Raw genomic sequence first — 21,834 nt, 5'->3', positions numbered from 1 at the left:
TCCCTCAGTACTCACTCGCTGACAGTGCGGCACTCCCTTAGTACTGACCCTGTGACAGTACGGCACTCCCTCAGTACTGACCCTCTGACAGTGCAGCACACCCTCAGTACTGACCCTCTGACAGTGCAGCACTCCCTCAGGACTGACCCTCCGACATTGCGGCACTCACTCAGTATTGACCCTCTGACAGTGCAGCTCTCCCTCAGTATTGACCCTCTGACAGTGCAGCACTCCCTCAGTACTGACCCTCTGACAGTGCAGCACTCCCTCAGTACTGACGCTCTGACAGTGCAGCACACCCTCAGTACTGACCCTCTGACAGTGCAGCACACCCTCAGTACTGACCCTCTGACAGTGCGGCACTCCCTCAGTACTGACCCTCTGACAGTGCAGCACTCCCTCAGTACTGACCCTCCAACAGTGCAGCACTCCCTCAGTACTGACCCTCTGACAGTGCGGCACTCCCTCAGTACTGACCCTCTGACAGTGCAGCATTCCCTCAGTACTGACCCTCTGACAGTGCAGCATTCCCTCAGTACTGACCCTCTGACAGTGCGGCAATCCCTCACTACTGACTCTCTGACAATGCGGCACTCCCTCACTACTGACCCTCTGACAATGCGGCACTCCCTCAGGACTGACCCTCTGACAGTGCAGCTCTCCCTCCGTACTGACCCTTCGACAGTGCAGCACTCCCTCAGTACTGACCCTCTGACAGTGCAGCACTCCCTCACTACTGACCCTTCGACAGTGCAGCACTCCCTCAGTACTGACCCTCTGACAGTGCAGCACTCCCTCACTACTGACGCTTCGACAGTGCAGCACTCCCTCAGTACTGACCCTCTGAGAGTGCAGCACTCCCTCAGTACTCACTCGCTGACAGTGCGGCAGTCCCTCAGTACTGACCCGGTGACAGTGCAGCACTCCCTCAGTACTGACCCTCTGACAGTGCAGCACACCCTCAGTACTGACCCTCTGACAGTGCAGCACTCCCTCAGTACTGACCCTCTGACAGTGCAGCACTCCCTCAGTACTGACCGTGACAATGTAGCTCTCCCTCAGTACTGACCCTCTGACAGTGCAGCACTCCCTCAGTACTGACCCTCTGACAGTGCAGCACTCCCTCAGTACTGACCCTCCAACAGTGCAGCACTCCCTCAGTACTGACCCTCTGACAGTGCAGCACTCCCTCAGTACTGACCCTCTGACAGTGCAGCATTCCCTCAGTACTGACCCTCTGACAGTGCAGCGCTCCCTCAGTACTGACCCTCTGACAGTGCGGCACTCCCTCAGTACTGACCCTGTGACAGTGCGGCACTCCCTCAGTACTGACCCTCTGAGAGTGCAGCACTCCCTCAGTACTGACCCTCTGACAGTGCAGCACTCCCTCAGTACTGACCCTCTGACAGTGCAGCGCTCCCTCAGTACTGACCCTCTGACAGTGCAGCACTCCCTCAGTACTGACCCTCCAACTGTGCAGCACTCCCTCAGTACTGACCCTCTGACAGTGCAGCACTCCCTCACTACGGTCTCTCTGACAGTGCAGCACTCCCTCACTACTGACCCACTGACAGTGCAGCACTCCCTCACTACTGACCCTCTGACAGTGCAGCACTCCCTCAGTACTCACTCGCTGACAGTGCGGCACTCCCTCAATACTGACCCTCTGACAGTGCGGCACTCCCTCAGTACTGACCCTGTGACAGCGCGGCACTCCCTCAGTACTGACCCTCTGACAGTGCAGCATTCCCTCAGTACTGACCCTCTGACAGTGCGGCACTCCCTCACTACTGACCCTCTGACAGTGCAGCACTCCCTCAGTACTGACCCTCTGACAGTGCGGCACTCCCTCAGTACTGACCCTCTGACAATGCGGCACTCCCTCAGGAATGACCCTCTGACAATGCGGCACTCCCTCAGGACTGACCCTCTGACAGTGCAGCTCTCCCTCCGTACAGACCCTTCGACAGTGCAGCACTCCTTCAGTACTGACCCTCTGACAGTGCAGCACTCCCTCAGTACTCACTCGCTGACAGTGCGGCACTCCCTTAGTACTGACCCTCTGACAGTACGGCACTCCCTCAGTACTGACCCTCTGACAGTGCAGCACTCCCTCAGTACTGACCCTCCAACAGTGCAGCACTCCCTCAGTACTGACCCTCTGACAGTGCAGCACTCCCTCAGTACTGACCCTCTGACAGTGCAGCACTCCCTCAGTACTGACCCTTCGACAGTGCAGCACTCCCTCAGTACTGACCCTCTGATAGTGCAGCACTCCCTCAGTACTCACTCGCTGACAGTGCGGCGCTCCCTCAGTACTCACCCTCTGACAGTGCGGCGCTCCCTCAGTACTGACCCTCTGACAGTGCGGCACTCCCTCAGTACTGACCCTGTGACAGTGCGGCACTCCCTCAGTACTGACCCTCTGACAGTGCAGCACTCCCTCAGTACTCACTCGCTGACAGTGCGGCACTCCCTTAGTACTGACCCTGTGACAGTACGGCACTCCCTCAGTACTGACCCTCTGACAGTGCAGCACACCCTCAGTACTGACCCTCTGACAGTGCAGCACTCCCTCAGGACTGACCCTCCGACATTGCGGCACTCACTCAGTATTGACCCTCTGACAGTGCAGCTCTCCCTCAGTATTGACCCTCTGACAGTGCAGCACTCCCTCAGTACTGACCCTCTGACAGTGCGGCACTCCCTCAGTACTGACCCTCTGACAGTGCAGCATTCCCTCAGTACTGACCCTCTGACAGTGCGGCACTCCCTCACTACTGACTCTCTGACAATGCGGCACTCCCTCACTACTGACCCTCTGACAATGCGGCACTCCCTCAGGACTGACCCTCTGACAGTGCAGCTCTCCCTCCGTACTGACCCTTCGACAGTGCAGCACTCCCTCAGTACTGAACTTCTGACAGTGCAGCACTCCCTCACTACTGACCCTTCGACAGTGCAGCACTCCCTCAGTACTGCCCCTCTGACAGTGCAGCACTCCCTCACTACTGACCCTTCGACAGTGCAGCACTCCCTCAGTACTGACCCTCTGAGAGTGCAGCACTCCCTCAGTACTCACTCGCTGACAGTGCGGCAGTCCCTCAGTACTGACCCTGTGACAGTGCAGCACTCCCTCAGTACTGACCCTCTGACAGTGCAGCACTCCCTCAGGACTGACCCTCCGACATTGCGGCACTCCCTCAGTATTGACCCTCTGACAGTGCAGCACTCCCTCAGTACTGACCCTCTGACAGTGCAGCAACCCTCAGTACTGACCCTCTGACAGTGCAGCACTCCCTCAGTACTGACCCTCTGACAGTGCAGCACTCCCTCAGTACTGACCCTCTGACAGTGCAGCACTCCCTCAGTACTGACCGTGACAATGTAGCTCTCCCTCAGTACTGACCCTCTGACAGTGCAGCACTCCCTCAGTACTGACCCTCTGACTGTGCAGCACTCCCTCAGTACTGACCCTCCAACAGTGCAGCAGTCCCTCAGTACTGACCCTCTGACAGTGCGGCACTCCCTCAGTACTGCCCCTCTGACAATGCGGCACTCCCTCAGGACTGACCCTCTGACAGTGCAGCTCTCCCTCCGTACTGACCCTTCGACAGTGCAGCACTCCCTCAGTACTGACCCTCTGACAGCGCAGCACTCCCTCAGTACTCACTCGCTGACAGTGTAGCACTCCCTTAGTACTGCCCCTGTGACAGTACGGCACTCCCTCAGTACTGACCCTCTGACAGTGCAGCACTCCCTCAGGACTGACCCTCCGACATTGCGGCACTCACTCAGTATTGACCCTCTGACAGTGCAGCTCTCCCTCAGTATTGACCCTCTGACAGTGCAGCTCTCCCTCAGTATTGACCCTCTGACAGTGCAGCACTCCCTCAGTACTGACTCTTCGACAGTGCAGCACTCCCTCAGTACTGACCCTCTGACAGTGCAGCACTCCCTCACTACTGACCCTCTGACAGTGCAGCACTCCCTCACTACTGACCCTCTGACAGTGCAGCACTCTCTGACTACTGACCCTCTGACAGTGCAGCACTCCCTCACTACTGACCCTCTGACAGTGCAGCACTCCCTCACTACTGACCCTCTGACAGTGCAGCACTCCCTCACTACTGACCCTCTGACAGTGCAGCACTCCCTCAGTACTCACTCGCTGACAGTGCGGCGCTCCCTCAGTACTGACCCTCTGACAGTGCGGCACTCCCTCAGTACTGACCCTGTGACAGTGCGGCACTCCCTCAGTACTGACCCTGTGACAGTGTGGCACTCCCTCAGTACTGACCCTATGACAGTGCAGTGCTCCCTCAGTACTGACCCTCTGACAGTGCAGCACTCCCTCAGTACTGACCCTCCAACAGTGCAGCACTCCCTCAGCACTGACCCTCTGACAGTGCAGCACACGCTCAGTATTGACCCTCTGACAGTGCAGCACTCCCTCAGTACTGACCCTCTGACAGTGCAGCACTCCCTCAGTACTCACTCGCTGACAGTGCAGCGCTCCCTCAGTACTGATCATCTGACAGTGCGGCACTCCCTCAGTACTGACCCTGTGACAGTGCGGCACTCCCTCAGTACTGACCCCCTGACAGTGCAGCACTCCCTCAGTACTGACCCTCTGACAGTGCAGCACTCCCTCAGTACTGACCCTCTGACAGTGCAGCACTCCCTCAGTACTGACCCTCTGACAGTGCAGCACTCCCTCAGTACTGACCCTCCGACAGTGCAGCGCTCCCTCAGTACTGACCCTCTGACAGTGCAGCGCTCCCTCAGTACTGACCTTCCAACAGTGCAGCACTCCCTCACTACTGACCCTCTGACAATGCGGCACTCCCTCACTACTGACCCTCTGACAATGCGGCACTCCCTCAGGACTGACCCTCTGACAGTGCAGCAATCCCTCACTACTGACCCTTCGACAGTGCAGCACTCCCTCAGTACTGACCCTCTGAGAGTGCAGCACTCCCTCAGTACTCACTCGCTGACAGTGCGGCGCTCCCTCAGTACTGACCCTCTGACAGTGCAGCACTCCCTCAGTACTGACCCTCTGACAGTGCAGCACTCCCTCAGTACTCACTCGCTGGCAGTGCAGCGCTCCCTCAGTACTGACCCTCTGACAGTGCGGCACTCCCTCAGTACTGACCCTGTGACAGTGCGGCACTCCCTCAGTACTGACCCTCTGAGAGTGCAGCACTCCCTCAGTACTGACCCTCTGACAGTGCAGCACTCCCTCAGTACTGACCCTCTGACAGTGCAGCGCTCCCTCAGTACTGACCCTCTGACAGTGCAGCAGTCCCTCAGTACTGACCCTCCAACAGTGCAGCACTCCCTCAGTACTGACCCTCTGACAGTGCAGCACTCCCTCACTACTGACCCTCTGACAGTGCAGCACTCCCTCACTACTGACCCACTGACAGTGCAGCACTCCCTCACTACTGACCCTCTGACAGTGCAGCACTCCCTCAGTACTCACTCGCTGACAGTGCGGCACTCCCTCAGTACTGACCGTCTGACAGTGCGGCACTCCCTCAGTACTGACCCTGTGACAGTGCGGCACTCCCTCAGTACTGACCCTCTGACAGTGCAGCACTCCCTCAGTACTGACCCTCTGACAGTGCAGCACTCCCTCAGTACTGACCCTCTGACAGTGCAGCACTCCCTCAGTACTGACCCTCTGACAGTGCAGCACTCCCTCAGTACTGACCCTCTGACAGTGCAGCACTCCCTCAGTACTGACCCTCTGACAGTGCAGCACTCCCTCAGTACTGACCCTCCAACAGTGCAGCACTCCCTCAGTACTGACCCTCTGACAGTGCGGCACTCCCTCAGTACTGACCCTCTGACAGTGCAGCATTCCCTCAGTACTGACCCTCTGACAGTGCAGCATTCCCTCAGTACTGACCCTCTGACAGTGCGGCACTCCCTCACTACTGACTCTCTGACAATGCGGCACTCCCTCACTACTGACCATCTGACAATGCGGCACTCCCTCAGGACTGACCCTCTGACAGTGCAGCTCTCCCTCCGTACTGACCCTTCGACAGTGCAGCACTCCCTCAGTACTGACCCTCTGACAGTGCAGCACATCCTCACTACTGACCCTTCGACAGTGCAGCACTCGCTCAGTACTGACCCTCTGACAGTGCAGCACTCCCTCACTACTGACGCTTCGACAGTGCAGCACTCCCTCAGTACTGACCCTCTGAGAGTGCAGCACTCCCTCAGCACTCACTCGCTGACAGTGCGGCAGTCCCTCAGTACTGACCCTGTGACAGTGCAGCACTCCCTCAGTACTGACCCTCTGACAGTGCAGCACACCCTCAGTACTGACCCTCTGACAGTGCAGCACTCCCTCAGTACTGACCCTCTGACAGTGCAGCACTCCCTCAGTACTGACTCTCTGACAGTGCAGCACTCCCTCAGTACTGACCGTGACAATGTAGCTCTCCCTCAGTACTGACCCTCTGACAGTGCAGCACTCCCTCAGTACTGACCCTCTGACAGTGCAGCACTCCCTCAGTACTGACCCTCCAACAGTGCAGCACTCCCTCAGTACTGACCCTCTGACAGTGCAGCACTCCCTCAGTACTGACCCTCTGACAGTGCAGCATTCCCTCAGTACTGACCCTCTGACAGTGCAGCGCTCCCTCAGTACTGACCCTCTGACAGTGCGGCACTCCCTCAATACTGACCCTGTGACAGTGCGGCACTCCCTCAGTACTGACCCTCTGAGAGTGCAGCACTCCCTCAGTACTGACCCTCTGACAGTGCAGCACTCCCTCAGTACTGACCCTCTGACAGTGCAGCGCTCCCTCAGTACTGACCCTCTGACAGTGCAGCAGTCCCTCAGTACTGACCCTCCAACAGTGCAGCACTCCCTCAGTACTGACCCTCTGACAGTGCAGCACTCCCTCACTACTGACCCTCTGACAGTGCAGCACTCCCTCACTACTGACCCACTGACAGTGCAGCACTCCCTCACTACTGACCCTCTGACAGTGCAGCACTCCCTCAGTACTCACTCGCTGACAGTGCGGCACTCCCTCAATACTGACCCTCTGACAGTGCGGCACTCCCTCAGTACTGACCCTGTGACAGTGCGGCACTCCCTCAGTACTGACCCTCTGACAGTGCAGCATTCCCTCAGTACTGACCCTCTGACAGTGCGGCATTCCCTCACTACTGACCCTCTGACAGTGCAGCACTCCCTCAGTACTGACCCTCTGACAGTGCGGCACTCCCTCAGTACTGACCCTCTTACAATGCGGCACTCCCTCAGGACTGACCCTCTGACAATGCGGCACTCCCTCAGGACTGACCCTCTGACAGTGCAGCTCTCCCTCCGTACTGACCCTTCGACAGTGCAGCACTCCATCAGTACTGACCCTCTGACAGTGCAGCACTCCCTCAGTACTCACTCGCTGACAGTGCGGCACTCCCTTAGTACTGACCCTCTGACAGTACGGCACTCCCTCAGTACTGACCCTCTGACAGTGCAGCACTCCCTCAGTACTGACCCTCCAACAGTGCAGCACTCCCTCAGTACTGACCCTCTGACAGTGCAGCACTCCCTCAGTACTGACCCTCTGACAGTGCAGCACTCCCTCAGTACTGACCCTTCGACAGTGCAGCACTCCCTCAGTACTGACCCTCTGATAGTGCAGCACTCCCTCAGTACTCACTCGCTGACAGTGCGGCGCTCCCTCAGTACTCACCCTCTGACAGTGCGGCGCTCCCTCAGTACTGACCCTCTGACAGTGCGGCACTCCCTCAGTACTGACCCTGTGACAGTGCAGCACTCCCTCAGTACTGACCCTCTGACAGTGCAGCACTCCCTCAGTACTCACTCGCTGACAGTGCGGCACTCCCTTAGTACTGACCCTGTGACAGTACGGCACTCCCTCAGTACTGACCCTCTGACAGTGCAGCACACCCTCAGTACTGACCCTCTGACAGTGCAGCACTCCCTCAGGACTGACCCTCCGACATTGCGGCACTCACTCAGTATTGACCCTCTGACAGTGCAGCTCTCCCTCAGTATTGACCCTCTGACAGTGCAGCACTCCCTCAGTACTGACCCTCTGACAGTGCGGCACTCCCTCAGTACTGACCCTCTGACAGTGCAGCATTCCCTCAGTACTGACCCTCTGACAGTGCGGCACTCCCTCACTACTGACTCTCTGACAATGCGGCACTCCCTCACTACTGACCCTCTGACAATGCGGCACTCCCTCAGGACTGACCCTCTGACAGTGCAGCTCTCCCTCCGTACTGACCCTCTGACAGTGCAGCACTCCCTCACTACTGACCCTTCGACAGTGCAGCACTCCCTCAGTACTGCCCCTCTGACAGTGCAGCACTCCCTCACTACTGACCCTTCGACAGTGCAGCACTCCCTCAGTACTGCCCCTCTGACAGTGCAGCACTCCCTCACTACTGACCCTTCGACAGTGCAGCACTCCCTCAGTACTGACCCTCTGAGAGTGCAGCACTCCCTCAGTACTCACTCGCTGACAGTGCGGCAGTCCCTCAGTACTGACCCTGTGACAGTGCAGCACTCCCTCAGTACTGACCCTCTGACAGTGCAGCACTCCCTCAGGACTGACCCTCCGACATTGCGGCACTCCCTCAGTATTGACCCTCTGACAGTGCAGCACTCCCTCAGTACTGACCCTCTGACAGTGCAGCAACCCTCAGTACTGACCCTCTGACAGTGCAGCACTCCCTCAGTACTGACCCTCTGACAGTGCAGCACTCCCTCAGTACTGACCCTCTGACAGTGCAGCACTCCCTCAGTACTGACCGTGACAATGTAGCTCTCCCTCAGTACTGACCCTCTGACAGTGCAGCACTCCCTCAGTACTGACCCTCTGACTGTGCAGCACTCCCTCAGTACTGACCCTCCAACAGTGCAGCACTCCCTCAGTACTGACCCTCTGACAGTGCGGCACTCCCTCAGTACTGCCCCTCTGACAATGCGGCACTCCCTCAGGACTGACCCTCTGACAGTGCAGCTCTCCCTCCGTACTGACCCTTCGACAGTGCAGCACTCCCTCAGTACTGACCCTCTGACAGTGCAGCACTCCCTCAGTACTCACTCGCTGACAGTGTAGCACTCCCTTAGTACTGACCCTGTGACAGTACGGCACTCCCTCAGTACTGACCCTCTGACAGTGCAGCACTCCCTCAGGACTGACCCTCCGACATTGCGGCACTCACTCAGTATTGACCCTCTGACAGTGCAGCTCTCCCTCAGTATTGACCCTCTGACAGTGCAGCTCTCCCTCAGTATTGACCCTCTGACAGTGCAGCACTCCCTCAGTACTGACCCTCTGACTGTGCAGCACTCCCTCAGTACTGACCCTCTGACAGTGTAGCACTCCCTCAGTACTGACCCTCTGACAGTGTAGCACTCCCTCAGTACTGACCCTCTGACAGTGCAGCACTCCCTCAGGACTGACCCTCCGACATTGCGGCACTCCCTCAGTATTGACCCTCTGACAGTGCAGCTCTCCCTCAGTACTGACCCTTCAACAGTGCAGCACTCCCTCAGTACTGACCCTCTGACAGTGCAGCACTCCCTCAGTACTGACCCTCCAACAGTGCAGCACTCCCTCAGTATTGACCCTCTGACAGTGCAGCACTCCCTCAGTACTGACCCTCTGACAGTGCAGCACTCCCTCAGTACTGACCCTTCGACAGTGCAGCACTCCCTCAGTACTGACCCTCTGATAGTGCAGCACTCCCTCAGTACTCACTCGCTGACAGTGCGGCGCTCCCTCAGTACTGACCCTCTGACAGTGCGGCGCTCCCTCAGTACTGACCCTCTGACAGTGCGGCACTCCCTCAGTACTGACCCTCTGACAGTGCAGCACTCCCTCAGTACTGACCCTGTGACAGTGCGGCACTCCCTCAGTACTGACCCTGTGACAGTGCGGCACTCCCTCAGTACTGTCCCTGTGACAGTGCGGCACTCCCTCAGTACTGACCTGTGACAGTGCGGCACTCCCCCAGTACTGACCCTCTGACAGTGCAGCACTCCCTCAGTACTGACCCTCTGACAGTGCGGCACTCCCTCAGTACTGACCCTCTGACAGTGCAGCATTTCCTCAGTACTGACCCTCTGACAATGCGGCACTCCCTTACTACTGACCCTTCGACAGTGCAGCACTCCCTCAGTACTGACCCTCTGACAGTGCAGCACTCCCTCAGTACTGACCCTTCGACAGTGCAGCACTCCCTCAGTACTGATCCTCTGACAGTGCAGCATTCCCTCAGTACTGACCCTTCGACAGTGCAGCACTCCCTCAGTACTGACCCTCTGACAGTGCAGCACTCCCTCAGTACTGACCCTCTGACAGTGCAGCACTCCCTCAGTACTGACCCTCTGACAGTGCAGCACTCGCTCACTACTGACCCTCTGACAGTGCAGCACTCCCTCACTACAGACCCTCTGACAGTGCGGCGCTCCCTCAGTACTGACCCTCTAACTGTGCGGCACTCCCTCAGTACTGACCCTGTGACAGTGTGGCACTCCCTCAGTACTGACCCTCTGACAGTGGGGCACTCCATCAGTACTGACCCTCTGACAGTGCAGCACTCCCTCACTACTGACCCTCTGACAGTGCAGCACTCCCTCACTACTGACCCTTCGACAGTGCAGCACTCCCTCAGTACTGACCCTCTGACAGTGCAGCACTCCCTCACTACTGACCCTTGCACAGTGCAGCACTCCCTCAGTACTGACCCTCTGAGAGTGCAGCACTCCCTCAGTACTCACTCGCTGACAGTGCGGCACTCCCTCAGTACTGACCCTGTGACAGTGCAGCACTCCCTCAGTACTGACTCTCTGACAGTGTAGCACTCCCTCAGTACTGACCCTCTGACAGTGCAGCACACCCTCAGTACTGACCCTCTGACAGTGCAGCACTCCCTCAGTACTGACTCTCCGACAGTGCAGCACTCCCTCAGTACTGACACTCTGACAGTGTAGCACTCCCTCAGTACTGACCCTCTGACAGTGTAGCACTCCCTCAGTACTGACCCTCTGACAGTGCAGCACTCCCTCAGGACTGACCCTCCGACTTTGCGGCACTCCCTCAGTATTGACCCTCTGACAGTGCAGCACTCCCTCAGTACTGACCCTTCGACAGTGCAGCACTCCCTCAGTACTGACCCTCTGACAGTGCAGCACTCCCTCAGTACTGACCCTCTGACAGTGCAGCACTCCCTCAGTACTGACCCTCTGACAGTGCAGCACTCCCTCAGTACTGACCGTGACAATGTAGCTCTCCCTCAGTACTGACCCTCTGACAGTGCAGCACTCCCACAGTACTGACCCTCTGACAGTGCAGCACTCCCTCAGTACTGACCCTCCAACAGTGCAGCACTCCCTCAGTACTGACCCTCTGACAGTGCAGCACTCCCTCAGTACTGACCCTCTGACAGTGCAGCACTCCCTCAGTACTGACCCTCTGACAGTGCAGCACACCCTCAGTACTGACCCTCTGACAGTGCAGCACTCCCTCAGTACTGACTCTCCGACAGTGCAGCACTCCCTCAGTACTGACACTCTGACAGTGTAGCACTCCCTCAGTACTGACCCTCTGACAGTGTAGCACTCCCTCAGTACTGACCCTCTGACAGTGCAGCACTCCCTCAGGACTGACCCTCCGACTTTGCGGCACTCCCTCAGTACTGACCCCCTGACAGTGCAGCACTCCCTCAGTACTGACCCTCTGACAGTGCAGCACTCCCTCAGTACTGACCCTCTGACAGTGCAGCACTCCCTCAGTACTGACCCTCCAACAGTGCAGCACTCCCTCAGTACTGACCCTCTGACAGTGCAGCACTCCCTCAGTACTGACCCTCCAACAGTGCAGCACTCCCTCAGTACTGACCCTCTGACAGTGCAGCACTCCCTCAGTACTGACCCTCCAACAGTGCAGCACTCCCTCAGTACTGACCCTCTGACAGTGCAGCACTCCCTCAGTACTGACCCTCTGACAGTGCAGCACTCCCTCAGTACTGACCCTCTGACAGTGCAGCACTCCCTCAGTGCTGACCTTCCGACTGTGCTCAGTCCCACAATACTTTACAATTTACCTTGAAGCTATCAGCTCCTGACTCTAGAGAGATACTGGCTGAGCCAAGCTGATCATAAAACTGTTGGATCATGGAACGGACACCGGACAGAAGCAAGCCAAGTCTAGTTAATTAATATCCATGAGGAAGAGCAGGGGTCCGAACACCCATCCCTGAAGATCTGCACTGTAAACCATGCACCAGTCAGTTCTGTACCCATTTTTAAAAATTCTTTCATGGGATGTGGGTGTCGCTGGCTGGGCCAGTATTTATTGCCCATCCCTAATTGCCCTTGAGAAGGTGGTGGTGAGCTGCCTTCTTGAGCCGCTGCAGTCCATGTGGTGTAGGTACACCCACAGTGCTGTTAGGGAGGGAGTTCCAGGATTGTGACCCTGTGACAGTGAAGGAATGGTGATATATTTCCAAGTCAGGATGGTGAGTGACTTGGAGGGAAACTTCCAGGTGGTGGTGTTCCCATCTATCTGCTGCCCTTGTCCTTCTAGATGGTAGTGGTTGTGGATTTGGAAGGTGCTGTCTAAGGAGCCTTGGTGAGTTCCTGCAGTGCATCTTGTAGATGGTACACACACTGCTGCTACTGTGCGTCGGTGATGGAGGGAGTGAACGTTTGTGGATGGGGTGCCAATCAAGCGGGGCTGCTTTGTCCTGGACGGTGTTGAGCTTCTTGAGTGTTGTGGGAGCTGCACTCATCCAGGCAAGTGGAGAGTGTTCCATTATTCACTGCTTCCCTCCCAATCTTCCCACTCACCACTTCCCAACAGTAGGATAGGTTTTTGGTAGACAAGGGAGTCGAGGGTTATGGGAGCAGACAGTAAAGTGGAGTTAAGGCCACAGTCCGATCAGCCATGATCTCACTGAGAGGTAAAATGGGCTTGAGGGGCCGAATGGCCTACTTCTGCTCCTCGTTTTTGTGTGGAACAACACTGAATGAAGCAACTTAAAACAGGTAAAAGCAAAATACTGCGGATGCTGGAAATCTGCAACAAAAACGGAAACTGCTGGAAAAACCCAGCAGGTCAGACAGCATCTGTGGAGAGAGAAAGACAGAGTTAACGTTTCGAGTCCGTATGGCTCTGAAGAGGGGTCATTCTGGACTCGAGACGTTAACTCTGTTTTCTTTCTCTCCACAGGTGCTGTCTGACCTGCTGGGTTTTTCCAGCAGTTTCCGTTTTTGTTTCAACTTAAACTCGTCTCCAGCTCGTGTCCGCGTGCTGGGTCCACCCAGGCATCTGGCTGGCTCACCTGAGGAAGGTCATAGTGCACTCGGTGGCAATGGCTTTAGCCAGCAGGGTTTTGCCAGTTCCGGGCGGTCCATACAGCAGCAGGCCGGTTCGGCGCAGGCCAAGCGTTAGCAGCTCAGGATGGTCCAGGGGGAGCTGCACGGTGTCCAGGATCTCACGCTTTATGTCTTGCAGACCTCCCACATCCTGCCACCTCACCGTGGGAATCTGGGGGCCAAGCAAGACATCACCCAGTGAGAAAATACCACCTCAGGGACCGGGAGGCAGGCTGTTCGGCCCCTCCCTGCTCTGCCAGCCCACATCACGTATACCCTGAGTCACCAGGCTCAGACAGGGTACTTGCTGAAGGGACAGGTTGCTCCCTCTGTAATATAGATCTTCTCACAAAACTCAATAGAAAACCTTTTCCAGTGGTCGGAGGTTGAGGGGTTCACACATTTCACTCAGCCGCCGTGTCTTCCTACTTGTCTGGCTGCAACAACCACTCGCAGTAAAACAACCAGGGCAGCATCAGGAAAGAAAATCTGTCACTGAGCTCCAGAAGGAGACACTAGGATTAGGCGACCAAAAGCTGGGGCAAAGAGATTGGTTTGACGTGGCGTCTTAAAGAGAGTTGTTGAGAGGTTCAGGGAGGGAATTCCAGTGTTTCAGACCCTGGCAGCTAAAGGCATGGCCACCAAGGGTGGAGCGATTGAAATCGAGGATGATCAAGAGGTCAGAATTAGAGTAGCACAGGAACTTGGAGGGTTGGGGGCAATTACAGAGGTAGGGAGGGGTGAGGGGAGATTTCGACATGGCATTGAGAATTTTAAAACTGAGCCAATACTGGACCCAGACTTGGTGGGAGTTCAAACAGGGGGCTGCAGAGTTTCGAATGACCTCAAGTTTACCGAGGGCAGAATGTGGGAGAGCAGCCAAGGGTATGTTGGAATAGTCGAGTCTGGAGGGAACGAAGGTGTGGATAAGATTTTCAGCAACAGATGAGTGGAGATGGGCAATGTTACAGAGGTACTGCAGGCGATGGTGAACATATGGTCAGAAGCTCATCAATTGAACACCAAGGCTGCGAAGGATCTGGCTCAGCCTGAGTCAACAGGGATAGGGCTGGAGGCAGGGGAGGGGGAACAGAGTTTGAGACCATAACTTCAGTCTTCCCAATGTTGACCTGGAAGAAATGTCTGCTCGTGTCAGTCAGGGTGTCGAATAAGCAGCCTGGTGAGAGATCAGAGGCAGTGAAGGGGTGGAGAGAGCTGGTTGTGAGGTAGAGCTAGTGTAGTCAGTGAGTGCGTGGACGGAAGTGGATATCTTCCTGGTAAGCAAGGAGATGAAAGTTTATCAGGGTAGGTGGGATGCAGATTTGAGGTTACTATCAGATTGGCCCCCACTATGATTTTATTAAATGGCAGGGCAGGCTTGAGGGGCCGAATGGCCTACTCCTTGTTCATATGATGTTCGGGCAGTGTCCACTGGTCCAGTAGGACCCAGGCCACTGCCATATTTCACCTGTGATTGCAGACAAACCTTTGGGGCTCCGACAGCCTGTGAGTGCGCTGTCTGTAGTTGATCCAAGGCCATCTGAAAATCCTCCCATAGGATCGTCACTCCAGCAGCACATAAATCCAACTCTTCCTGCACACTTGGAATTGTACCTGGAAAACTGGGGACATGAGGGGGACACAGAGGCTCAGTGTGGGAGCGGTGGACAAGGCTGATTCAGTAAGATCCCACAACCCCAGATACCAGAAGACGAGCAATAACCCTCACTGAGGTTAAGCGCAGGAGGCAGACACTCGGCCCCTCATATCCAATGCTAGCTTTCTGCAAAAGCAGTTCAGATACTCCACTCCACTGCTCTTTCCCCATAGCGCTTCAAATTCATTTTTTCTTCAGATAATGACCCAATTTCCTTTTGAAAACCACAACTGAATCTGTCTTCAACTCACTTTCAGTCAGTGAATTCCAGACCCTAACCACTCGATTGACCCTGTCTCCACCACACTCTCAGACAGAGCATTCCATACCCTAACCACTCGATTGACCCTGTCTCCCCCACACTCTCAGACAGTGCATTCCAGATCCTAACCACTCGATTGACCCTGTCTCCCCCACACTCTCAGACAGTGCATTCCAGACCCTAATCACTCGATTGACCCTGTCTTCACCACACTCTCAGGCAGTGCATTCCAGATCCTAACCACTCGATTGACCCTGTCTCCACCACACTCTCAGGCAGTGCATTCCAGATCCTAACCACTCGATTGACCCTGTCTCCACCACACTCTCACATTGCATTCCACATCCTAATCACTCGATTGATCCTGTCTCCACCACACTCTCAGACAGTGCATTCCAGATCCTAATCACTCGATTGATCCTGTCTCCACCACACTCTCAGACAGTCATTCCAGATCCTAACCACTCGATTTTATTGTAACCTAGTGGTATCTGTATGTGTCTTTGAGTGTGTGAGAGACTTACTTGAATTAAAGCAGCTGGTCTGAAGTCTTTGATGTAAACATGGGGGAAGTTTAGAGTGTAAGGTGTAAAAGGGCATTTGCATTTTTAAATAAACCAGGCTAGATTGTTTTCAAAAGAGGGAATGAAATATTATACCTAGCCAGGTGAAGTTAAGAAACAGTGTGTATTTTTCCCAAAGATTACTGGTAAAGTTAGTACTATGATTAATTTTTATCATCAGGGAGGTTAAGTCCAAAGACATAGTAAAACAAATGGGTATTTGTCAAAGGGAAAAGTATGTATAAAGGGGTGAAGGCTGTGTGTAAGGGTAGGCATTCTAAGATCTCACAAGTGTGAAAAACCTTCAGCATCTCTGCCTCAAGCTGCTGTTACAAGAACTGAAGTTAAGAAAACTCACTTTGAATTTGACCGGCTCAGGGTCTCATGTTTCTTTGTCTGGGTCTTTTAAAATGCATGTGTCTTACTGTTGCCCTAACAAAAGTGTAACTGGGAGTTAGGTTGAATAGGGGATTCGGAAGTTATCATAGTAATAATTTGTAGATCTATGTATGTATTGAAAATCATTCTTATTAATATATGTTTAATCTAGTTTTGTAACAAAAAGCTATAAGTCTTGGTGGTCTTATTACTACTGAACTCAAGGCACACATCTTGAAATTTATACAAATTACAAAACAAATTGTGACAAATGTTTCAAGTTTCCCTTTAGGATTTGAACAATTCAGCATTTACCATCGGCTGTGCCATAACAGTCCTTTGGTGCCACACTAACTTATATCCTTTCTAAAGGTTAGCAGCCAGACAACGCACAATACTCTAGTTGAGGCTGAACAAGTGTTTTACCCAGATTTATCATAACTTCTTTGCTTTTGTACTTTATGCCTCTATTTGCAAAGCCCAGGATTCTATATGCTTTATTAACTGCTGCCTCAGCCTGTCCTGCCCTCTTGAATGACATACACATATACACCCAGGTCTTGCTATGTTGCACCACCTTTAGAATTGTACCCTTTATTTTATATTGTCTCTCGTCGTTCTTCCGACTGAAATGTATCAATTTGCACTTCTCCACTCTAAACTGCGTCTGCCATGTGTCTGCCCATTCCACCAGCTTCTCCAGACTCTTGAAGTCTATCACTATTGCCCTCACAGTTCACAATGCTTTGAAGTTTTGAAACTATGTCCTGTAAACCTAAGTCTCGGTTATTAATATGCATCAAGGCAAGCAGTGGGTTGATAAGGAACAGCCAGCTTGGATTTCAAAAGGGGAAGTCACGTTTAACTAACTTGCTGGAGTTTTTTGAAGAGGAAACAGAAAAGGTCGATGATGCTAATGCTGTTGATGTGGTGTATATGGACTTTCAAAAGGCATTTGACACAGAGCCACACAACAGACTTGTGAGAAAAGTTATTGCTCATAGAATAAAAGGGACAGGAGCAACGTGGATACAAAATTGGCTGAAAAATAGGAAGCAGAGAGTAATGGTCAAAGGACATTTTTAGGGCTGGAGGAGGGTTTGTAGTGGAGTTCCCCAGGAGTCGGTATTGGGACCCTTGCTGTTCCTGATATATACTAAATGATCCAGATCTTGGTGTGCAGGGGACAATTTCAAAGTTTGCGGATGATACGAAGTTTGGGAGTGTTGTGAACTGTGAGGGGGATGGTGTGGAACTTAAAGAGGACATAGACAAGTTGGTGGAGTGGGCAGATAGGTGACAGATGTAGTTCAATGTGGAGAAGTGTGAGGTGATGCATTTTGGTAGGAAGAACATAGACAGACGATATAAAATAAGGGATGAAATTTTGAAGGGGGTGCAGGAGCAGAAAGACTTGGGTGTATATGTGCATAGATCATAGAAGGTGGCAAAGCAGGTGGAGAGCAATTAATAAAACATATAGTATCCTGGGCTTTATTAACAGGGGCATAGAGTACAAGAGCAGGGAGGTTATGCTGAGTTTACATTAGACCTCAGCTGGAGTATTGTGTACAGTTCTGGGGACCATACTATAGGAAGGATGTGAACACATTGGAGAGAGTACAGAAGAGGTTTACAAGAATGGTTCCAGGGATGAGAAACTTCAGCTATGAGGATAGATTGGAGAGGTTGGGACTGTTCTCCTTGGGGAGGAGAAGGCTGAGAGGGGATTTGATAGAGATGTTCAAAATCATGAGGGGGCTGGACAGAGTAGATAGAGAGTAGCTGTTCCCACTTCTAAAAGGATCAAGAACGAGAGGGCACAGATTTAAAGTGATTTGCGAAAGAAGCAAATGTGATGTGAGAATTAAGTTTTCACAGTGAGTGGTTCGGGTCTGGAATACACGGCCTGGAAGTGTGGTGGAGGCAGGTTCAATCGAGGCACTCAGGAGGACATTAGATGATTATTTATATAGAAACAATATGCTTGGGTACAGGGAAAGGCAGAGCAATGGCACTAGGTCTTAATGCCCATTTGGAGAGCTGGTGCAGACACGATGGGCTGAATGTGCTGTTAAGATTCAGTGATTCTGTGGTCCTAGTCCAGACCCGGGGAACCCCAGTATCAACTGCTACTCTCTGTTTCCTGACAATTAGCCAACAGTATCCTGGCTGCCACTATTCCTTTTATTCCCTGTGCTTCAAATTTACCGACAAGCACTTTGTTAAATGTTTTTTGGAAGTCCATGTACACAACAACATCATCAACATTGCCCTCATCAACCCTCTCTATTACCTAATCAAAAAACTCCAGCCAGTTAGTTAAACACAATTTACACCTTAACAAATCCATGTTGGCTTTCAGTAATTAACATAAGAACACAAGAACCAGGAGCTGGAGTGGACCATTCGGCCCATCCAGCCTGCTCCACCATTCAATACCATCATGGCTGATCTTGAGCTTCTACTCCATTTTCCCGCCCACTCCCCATATCCCTTAATTCACCGAGACACCAAAAATCCATCCATCCCTACCTTAAATATATTCAGCGATGGAACATTCACAACCCTCTGGGGTGGAGAATTCCAAAGATTCACAACCCTTTAAGTGAAGTAATTTCTCCTCATCTCAGTCCTAAATGATCAGCCCCTTATCCTGAGACTGAGCCCCCGTGTTTTAGACTCCCCGATCGGCAGAGACAATTTCTCAGTGTCCACCCTGTCAAACCCCTTCAGAATCTCACAGGATTCAATGAGATCGTCTCTCATTCTTCTAAACTCCAGAGAATACAAGTCCAATTCACTCAGCCTCCCATCATAGGTCACCCCCTCATTCCAGAGACCAATCTAGTGAACCCTCACTGTACCACCTCCAATGCAAGTATATCCTCCCTGAAATGTACAGACCAAATCTGCACACAGTACTCCAGATGTGGTCTCACCAAAACCCTGCACAACTGGAGCAAGATTTCTTTATTCTTGGACTCCAATCCCCTTGCAATAAAGGCCAACACACCATTTGCCTTCCCAATTGCTTGTTGTACCTGCCTGCTAACTCTCTGTGCTCCTTGTACAAACATACCCAAGTCTCTTTCAGCATCAACACTTACAAGTTTCACAACTTTTAAAAAATATTCTGCCTTTCTATTCTTACGACCAAAGTGAATAACTTCACACTTCCCTACATTATACTCCATCTGAAATCTTGTTGCCCACTCACTTACCCTGTCTACATCTCTTTGCAGCCTCTCAGTGTCCTCCTCACAGCTTAGCTTCCACCTAGCTTGGTATCACCAGCAAACGTAGATACATTACTCTCTGTCTCTTCATCTAGGTCATTAATATAGATTGTAAATAGCTGGGGCCCCAGCACTGATCCTTGTAACACTCCACGATTCACTGCCTGACAGCTTGAAAAAGCCCCGTTGATGCCCACTCTCTGCTTTCTATTCATTAACTAATCCTCCACCCATACTAAAATATTACCTCCAACTCATGAGTCCTTATCTTGCCAATTAACCTTTCATGTGGCACCTTATCAAATGCTGTGTGGAAATCCAGGTATACTCCATCTACTGGTTCCCCTTTATCTACCCTACCAGTCACAACCTCAAAAAGTTTTCATAAATTTGTCAAACAGGATTTCCCCTTAGTAAAACCATGTTGACTTGCTCTAATCATACTATACTTTTCTAAGTGCATGGTTAAGACTTCCTTAATAATAGATTACAGCATTTTCCCAACAACTGATGTTAGGCTAACCTTCCTTGATTTCTCCTTCCCTCCTGTCTTGAAAATGGTGTAACATTTCCCAACTTCCAATTTAATAGGACCGTACCTGAATCGAAGGAATTTTGGACAATGATAGCCAGCACATCCCCTATCTCTACAGCATCTCCTTTAGAACCCTAGGGTGTAGGTCATCAGGTCTCAGGATTTGTCAGATTTTAGTCCCTCAAGTTTCTCCAATACTTTTTCTCTGCTGATATTAATCTCCTCACTGTTGTTAGCTGCTAGGTTACCGTCTATTTCTGGCATGAAACTTGTATTTTCTACTGTGAAGAAAGACACAAAATATTTGTTCAGTGTCTCTGCCACTTCTTCGTTCCCCATGATAATTTCTCTTGTCTCTGATTCTAAGGGGCTGATGTTTACTTTCGCTCCTCTCTTCCTCTTTATACGCTTATAAAAAAGCTCAAACAATCCATTTTTATATTCCTGGCTAGCTTACTCTCATATTCCATTTTTCCCCTTTTTATTAACTTTTTGGTGGCTCTCTGCGTGTTTCTAAAACATTCCAATCATCAAACTTGCTCCTGTCCTTTGTCACATTGTAAGCCTCTCCTGTTAGACTAAGACTATCCACAACTTGCTGAGTGAGCCATGGATGGGTCTGTCTCCTTGAGTTTTTGTTTTTGTTAATTAATCCACACTTGTCCAAGTGACTGTTACTTTTACCCCATGTTATTGTTTCTAAAAGCTTAACCACCAAAGTTAAACTGACTGACCTGTAGTTGCTGGGCTCATCATTACAGCCTTTTTTGAACAATATTTGCAATTTTGCAGTCCTCTGGTACCACGTCCAATCGAAGGAGGATTGGAATTGCTTCCACAATTTCCATCGTTACTTCCCTCAGTATCCTTGGTTGTAGCCCATTTGGGCCTGGAGACTTATCAACTTTGAGTGCAAACAGCCTTTCTACTACTACAGCATTATCAATTTTTAGTCCATGCAGTTTCTCAGTTAACTCCTTTTTCACCACAACCAGCATCTTCTTCCTTGGTAACAACAGATGCAAAGTATTCATTTAATAGCTCAGCCTTTCCCCTGCGTCCATGTGGAAATCCCCTTTTCGTTCCCTAATCCGCCCCACTCCTCCTTTCACTGCCCTGTTACTACTTATATGAATATAGAAACTGCTTAGGTTCCCTTTGAGGTTAGCTTCCAGTCTCCTCTCATACTCTCTCTCTGCTTTTCATTACATTTCTCACTTTTCTTCTGAACCTTCTATATTCAGCATGGTTTTCGATTGTATTATCCACCCGACAAACATCATTAACACACTTTTTCTGCTCCACCTCACTTCTATCTCTTTTTTCATCCAAGGAACTCTGGATTAGTTTATCCTACCTTTCCCCCTCATGGGATGGACCTTGACTGTATCTGAATCACCTCTTTAAAGTCAGCAATTTAGTTTGTCAATCTTTGATTCCAATTTACCTGAACTATCTCCATACAGAAAGTTAGAACTTTGACCAGCTCACTCTCACCAACAGAATGAGGAGAGTGAGACAGATACAGAGGGGTAGCAAGGGAGAGACAGACAAAGGAAGGAAGACAGATGGAGCAGAGATAGAGAGAGCAATTGAGAAAGGGATAAAGTGGTGTGTGGCAAGGCTATACTTATCTTGAAGGAGCTGACCCTCTCTCCCTCCCTCCCCTGAAGGTGCTGACTCTCTCTCCCTCTCCTCTGAAGGTGCTGACTCTCTCCCCCTCCCCTCAAGGTGCTGACTCTCTCTCTCTCCCCCTCCCCTCAAGGTGCTGACTCTCTCTCCCCCTCCCCTCAAGGTGCTGACTCTC

At 52.3% G+C, this 21,834-nt stretch overlaps 1 protein-coding gene across 1 annotated transcript in view; it reads right to left on the bottom strand.

Annotated features, from left to right (window-relative positions):
- The window catches only part of pex6 (peroxisomal biogenesis factor 6), a 127,581-nt gene that overhangs the window by 47,347 nt on the left and 58,400 nt on the right, over nucleotides 1-21,834 (bottom strand). The window contains exons 11-12 of the mRNA XM_041188137.1: nucleotides 14,880-15,015; nucleotides 13,360-13,565 (exon numbers count right to left, since the gene is read on the bottom strand). Coding sequence (XP_041044071.1) covers nucleotides 13,360-13,565; nucleotides 14,880-15,015 — 342 coding nt within the window. The remainder of the gene's footprint in view (nucleotides 1-13,359; nucleotides 13,566-14,879; nucleotides 15,016-21,834) is intronic.

The sequence above is a fragment of the Carcharodon carcharias genome, chromosome 5 (genome assembly GCF_017639515.1).
Source record: "Carcharodon carcharias isolate sCarCar2 chromosome 5, sCarCar2.pri, whole genome shotgun sequence".
In the NCBI taxonomy this organism is placed as follows: domain Eukaryota; kingdom Metazoa; phylum Chordata; class Chondrichthyes; order Lamniformes; family Lamnidae; genus Carcharodon; species Carcharodon carcharias.
The sequence above is the reverse complement of the archived record's forward strand: the minus strand, read 5'-3'. Positions and strand labels throughout refer to the sequence as shown.